This window comes from Kickxella alabastrina, assembly GCF_025024165.1.
Source record: "Kickxella alabastrina strain RSA 675 chromosome Unknown BX661scaffold_24, whole genome shotgun sequence".
NCBI classification, from domain to species: Eukaryota; Fungi; Kickxellomycota; class Kickxellomycetes; order Kickxellales; family Kickxellaceae; genus Kickxella; species Kickxella alabastrina.
The window spans coordinates 128315-134314 of record NW_026251495.1 but is presented as its reverse complement, the minus strand read 5'-3'; the positions used below and the strand labels follow the sequence as shown (position 1 = coordinate 134314).

The 6000-nt window shown below is 49.6% G+C and overlaps 3 protein-coding genes across 3 annotated transcripts; 2 read left to right on the top strand and 1 right to left on the bottom strand.

Annotated features, from left to right (window-relative positions):
* The first annotated feature begins 693 nt into the window (after nucleotides 1–693).
* Nucleotides 694–2574, top strand: BX661DRAFT_187138 (protein-tyrosine phosphatase-like protein). The gene has a single exon (XM_051537158.1). The coding sequence runs from the start codon at nucleotides 757–759 to the stop codon at nucleotides 2341–2343; it is 1587 nt and encodes a 528-aa protein (XP_051389463.1). The 5' UTR covers nucleotides 694–756; the 3' UTR covers nucleotides 2344–2574.
* A 57-nt stretch (nucleotides 2575–2631) lies between these two features.
* BX661DRAFT_187137 (uncharacterized protein) lies at nucleotides 2632–3061 on the top strand. Its single transcript, XM_051537157.1, has one exon. The coding sequence runs from the start codon at nucleotides 2652–2654 to the stop codon at nucleotides 3051–3053; it is 402 nt and encodes a 133-aa protein (XP_051389462.1). The 5' UTR covers nucleotides 2632–2651; the 3' UTR covers nucleotides 3054–3061.
* Nucleotides 3062–5525, bottom strand: BX661DRAFT_187136 (uncharacterized protein). Its single transcript, XM_051537156.1, has one exon. It carries the CDS (start codon nucleotides 5367–5369, stop codon nucleotides 3099–3101), a length of 2271 nt encoding a protein of 756 aa, XP_051389461.1. The 5' UTR covers nucleotides 5370–5525; the 3' UTR covers nucleotides 3062–3098.
* Nucleotides 5526–6000: the final 475 nt, after the last annotated feature.

Genomic DNA, 6000 nt, shown 5'->3' with positions numbered 1-6000 from the left:
GTAGCTGAGATGGTGTGCGGTTTGGTAGACCATGGGCAAGGCCAGTTTTCTCTATGTCTGGCAGACTGACAGTGATGCTAGCGCTATTTTGAGCGTGATTCGCATGCTGTTGCGTATTCGAGAATCAGTTCGGTGACGATAAGTGATAGGGCGAGTATATGCACCATGTATCCTGTTTTTTCTCGGTATTTTTAAGTGTGCGTGTGGGTCCAGAAAAATATACAGATAAATAATGATATAAAATTAACTAAGCAAGGAAGGAAGGAAAAAAGTATAAATTATTTTTGAAAAAGCGAGAAATACTTGGCCTGTGTTTGGTGCCAGCCACTCAGGAGAAAGCAGAAAACCCCAAGACCCTGAAGCCTATTCCAAAGCCAAGATAACCCTCCAATGAAAAGCCTAGAAATGCTTAAATACTCGATTGAAAGAAACCAAGCGTTTTGTATATAAAAATTGAAAAGGCTTTCTAAAACAATTTTGTGCCTGCTTGTAATTGCAATGGTGCGTGCTCAACAATGTTGAATCGATTATTTTCTTTTTAAAAATGCAAAATTAATATCGCCAATTTGTCCAACCACAAAAAGTTTTAGTGGCTTATATGGATAGCCACAATTAAATTTTCACACTCCAAAATATAGCATTGAGTGAACGCCAACTTTTTCCGCAACAGATGCATCATTTTTTAGTTCTCACAATTGTCGGTATTCCCCTGTTGTTCATCCTTTTTATTTTTTATTTTTATTCTCAACAAGCAAAATGGAGGAAATTCTGACACCCACGGACCTAAATTCACAACTCGAAAGCGCAGCCGAGCTGCTTGGTCAGCAAAACGGATTGATAGAGGCACGCCAAACACAGCTAAAAGTGCCAACAACCGATTCCCGAGTACTGGCGCACTACGAAGAGTCCAGTGGTAACGACAACAGCAGCGCCGATCTGTATGAAGAAATTGGGTGCTACACAGGCATCCACGCACGAGCTACCCCACCTGAAGACATGCGCAAGGCAGCAATCGGCAGTGCATACACAGGAACTACTGCCAAAATGCTCAGTGACCGTGTCATGAACTTTCGTGACCTTGGTGTCAGCATTATCGAACTGGGGCTCAAACTGCATAATGACCGCTCTAGGGCTGAGTCTGAGGGTCCCCTGCCTGGCGTTGTCTTTCGCTCGGCCGAACTGGGGTCTGCCTGCGAAGAAGACGTCAAGACGCTTTTTTCGCGCTTTGGAATCCGCACGATCATTGACTTGCGCTCGGAAATCGAGGCGCATGCTAGCGACATCGTAATTTACCACTACCCAGTGTCCATCCAGCCCACCGTCGACCAGAGCCTGGAGAGGTTGATGAAGTTGCTCACATTTCAAGTGCACAGTGGAAACAGCGAGTCGGCTGACACGTCTCGCGAGACAACTGACGAGTCGCAAGACATTTTACCACAAGGAAACGCTTTACAATGCGCGCAGTCCTTTGGGCTTTCCAATAAAGTTATATCTGCAAGTGGTACTGTCCCGGCATTCTTGTGCTCCGGTCTCGCGCAGGCGGCCATTTACTGGGGCAGCCAGGTATTGCAGCTGCTGCGCTCGTATTGGGGCCAGAAACCACTTAGTAGCGGCTCAGACGGGAGCATCGCCGACGAACAAGAACCACTGCTCAATCGTGCAGATACCTCAGTGTTACATAGTAGCGGTTCTGCAAGCTTGGACAGCTCGACCAGCGACATGGTTGTCACGAACAAGTTTTACGGCATTCGCCGGCGATACCGCTGCAACGTCATTGGCAACAACTACCGAAATATGTGCGTTTGGGCCAACACGCCATGGGTGACACGCATCAAGGTCATCATGCATTTTGCCACGTTCAACAAAGCCGAAGCCATCCGCACGATCGGCCGCGAGGTCCTGACGCCGCGCGGCCTGGCTGGGTCATACGAGGACTTTGTCGACTACTGCAAAGTTGAACTTGCCGCGGTGCTGCGCATTTTTGCCGACCCTGCCGCATATCCCATTCTGTTCCACTGCCAGCACGGCAAGGACCGGACTGGTATTATTGCCATGCTGCTGCTGGGAATCCTAGATGTCAATGACGAGATCATCGCTGCAGACTACGAGTTGACCCAGAACAACCTTTTGTCTGTGCGCGACCACATGGTCACGTTTGATATGGGTGCTGTCGGCTTGCCGGAGTCCTTTTGCGACTCGCCTGCGCCTGCCATTCTCAACCTCCTTAGGCACATCCGCACCAACTACGGCTCGATGCGCAAGTACCTGCTCTCTGCGGGCTTGCTAGAGCAAGAGATAAATTCAATTGCGTGGTGTCTGCGCGGCAACTTTTTGACTGCCTGATATTGCCATAGATATTCACCATTAACTTATATATCCATAGATGATACCAATGTGAAACATTTTTGGCCTCACATTTTTCATATGTCATAAGAGGTGCATAATTGGCGTGGGGAGAATCGGCAGCGGGAAGAAAGTGAGGGCGTTTGAAAAACAGTATGCTAAAAAAGGAACAGGATATTTACAAAATACTTCACTGCTATAACAATACGAAGCACTTGTGTATAAAAAGAGCTTACATAAAAAAAATACGCGCTTTCTAACGCATTTTAATATGTAACTTTATCTCATTTTTTGTTTATCAAATACAAATGTTATTAGATACTCAGGTCATTTTGAAAGTCACACTGGGTGCCCTGAGCGCGTGCGTATTATTTTCTGCATTGGTTCTCTTTTTCTACAACTACCGGATATACTTTACGCCTTGGCCGCATAGGCGGAGGTGGCACAGGAGGGATCTTAGGTGGACCAGTGTTGGCGAGACTCACAAGGTGCCTCCGGTCCACACACTGACTCTCGGAGAAATAGAAGGCGCGTTGCCTGCCCAGCCAGGGTCCAAGGGATGCTGTCTGGTGTGTTTGGAGGACATAAAAGAAGGCGTTTCAGTGCGGGCCCTTGGATGCGGGCATTCGTTCCATATTCCGTGTATTGATCCGTGGCTTACAACCAACGCCAGCTGTCCAGCATGTAGAAAGAATATAAACACAAAATAATTAAATAATGTTACTAATATAAAACAATTGTAAAGCGCCTAGTGCTTAGTTCTTGTAAGGGTCCTTGCAGTAGTCACTGGCCTGGAAGTAGCTGTGGCTTTGGCTGCAGTAGCGGCCGTTGTCATCGCCACCATAGCTGTAGTCCTGGCTGCTACGACGCTCCGTGCGCTCGCGGCTGTCGTACTCACTGTCGCGCCCGGAGCCACTATGCCTCATACTCTGGTGTTTGCGTGCCCGACCATCAAGTTGGGCATCCGAACCGGACTTGAATACACGGTCCGGCTGCCCATTCCTCTCCTCGTCCATCTTGATCTTGACGACAGTGGCTAGAGCAATCTTGCCCACATTCTCCAGGTTTTCCCCGGGCCCTAACGGGCACAGCGCTGATTTGCGTTTCAGCAGTTCTCCGGCCTCGGACATCACAGCACCCATGAGCAACTGGTCCAGGGTTATGTCCGCGGGCATCTGAGAGCGCATGCTCGTGAACTGGTGCTCGAGTTCGGCCTCGCTGCGCAATATCTTGATAGCCGCGGCACCAGCGAGAGTATGGCCAGTGGCCTGCCGGAGATCCAAGTTCTTGTGGTAGACGTGACGGTAGTAGTGCTTGGCCACCACCTCCTGCACAGCGGAGCTATCATCAAATTTGCTGAGTGCGCCTGATAGCACGCTGGACTCCAGGTCGCGTGTGCCACCGGCGCCGGCGCCGTTGCCACCAGCGCGGCCCTTGAACAGGCTGCTCATGATGTTGCCTAACACTTTGGTAATCATGTCAACGTTGGCGACATTTCCAAACATGCCGCCGTTATTGCCGCCCATTTGGCCGTTCGGGCGTGCAGCAAAGCCCTGGCCCCCGGGGTTGGTCCCTGGGCGACCAATCGGCTGCTGGCCATATCCGCCCATGCCACCTCCTATTCCGCCGCCACCACCCATACCGCCCATGCTGCTACCGCCTCCTGGACGGTTTGCACTCATGGCAAGTCCAGCAACAGCGGTTAAAATAGCAGCCCAAGGAATGTTGGAGCCGTTCTGGCCAGCTCCAGCTCCACCGCCCATACCGCCTCCCATTCCCATTCCGCCCATGGCGCCGCCCGGTCGACTTCCATTCATCATACCGTACGCGTTATGCGCAAACGCCATATTTTTCAGCTGTTTGAGCCAGGCCGGCTCCTGATATGGCACATTATTTTCAGTGCCATGGTGCTTGAGGTGATGGTATATGGTTGCGCCCAAAACGCCGGCAATAGGGATCAGCTGAAGAAGGTCAGAAGTATTGATACTTCCCTTGAGCCCACTGAGAAACCCAGGTTTGGGCTGGACAGGTTTCTTGCCTTGCTGAGGTGGTGGGCGGTAGGATGAGCTGTCACTGGAGTAATCGCTGTAATAATTACTGGTTTGTGGCGGTGGACGCCCTGTGCCTGGACGAATGGCAGGTCGAAGTGCTGGACGGAGCGGCTGTTGCTGGCCACTTTGATTAGTGGGCGGCAGGCCCTGGTAGCCCTGGGGTGGAATTTGCTGCTGCTGATATTGCGGTTGCATCGGTGGCTGCATTGGTGGCTGCATCGGTGGTTGTATTGGTGGACGCATACCCGATTGTATGGGCGATTGCACCGATGGCCGCTGCTTGCCCGGGTACGCTGTCCCCGGGCGTTTAATCCCCGACGCTGCAGTGTACGACTCGTAATCGCTTATTTCGGAGCCCGGCTGTGGGCGTAACGGTCCAGCATTTCCCGCATAGGATGCATAGGGGGGAGGCTGATATTTCTGCTGTTGCATTGGCGGAGGCTGCTGTTGTTGTTGCATTGGCGGAGGCTGCTGTTGTTGTTGCATTGGCAGAGGCTGCTGTTGTTGCATTGGCGGTCTTTGCTGTTGATGATGCTGCTGAGACGTAGGAGGCCCCTGTAGCTGCTGTTGCTGAGACATCGGTGGGTCTTGCTGCTGTTGTTGTGGCTGTGCCTGTTGTTGGTGAGACATTTGTGGACCTTGTTGCTGAGGCATTGATGGGCCTTGCTGCTGTTGCTGTGGCTGTGCAAATTGTTGCTGTTGAAGCGGGCCCTGCTGCGGTCCATTATATTGTGGAAATCCGCCAGGCGCAAACGGCCCGCTGCGCTCGCCGTTATTCGGGCCCTTAACCAGCGCATTTCCAGGATTCTCCGTATCAAAGTTGCGCTGCTGCTGCTTGGCCGGTCCTTCGCTAACGTTTACCATTGACACAACGTCAGGAACGTTGTCCACAATGGTGTCAACATTCTGCATCCCGTAGAAGCTGTAGTTGTTGGTGTATGTTTGCCCTGCTGGCAACTGCGGCTTTTGTGCCATTATTTGATATTTGAAAATGTTAGAAAAAATAAACTTGAAAAATGGAAGAAAATAAATAAAATAATAAATAATAAAGAGAAAAGAAAAGAAAAGAAAGACGTTCAGTCCTGTCAAGTCAAGAAATAGTGACTTCTTTTTTAAAAAGAGAAATCCGAGTACAAGGCCGATTGAGTGAATTTTTTTAAATGTTATGAAAGGTGTGCCAAGAAAACAAAGAGCATGGTAATGCCTTTTTACAAGACAAATGGGGAACTGCCGGGGCGTGAAAAAATTGTTTTATTATATTTTCATTGTCAACATTAATTCAACTAAATGAGCGGCATCAATACCATCTGTGACATCAAAATAATATTTTACCGTTTATTGCGGAACAAAGCGAGCTCTCATCTTTTTTGCCACATCCCAACACCTGACCTCGCTCCACCTGCACCTGCATACATGTGTGGTCACAGGTTCTTTTCCGAGTAAAGCCTTACAGCTTTTCCCACCCTTCTTCCCAGCGCCGCTAAATAAAAAAGAATGCAAATTTAATGTGAAAAGAATTGTCGACATGTATGGTGATGACGTATCAATTAAATATAATGCGAAAAGACATCATAGTGTTAGATAAAGCCTAATATCGGATTTGTCC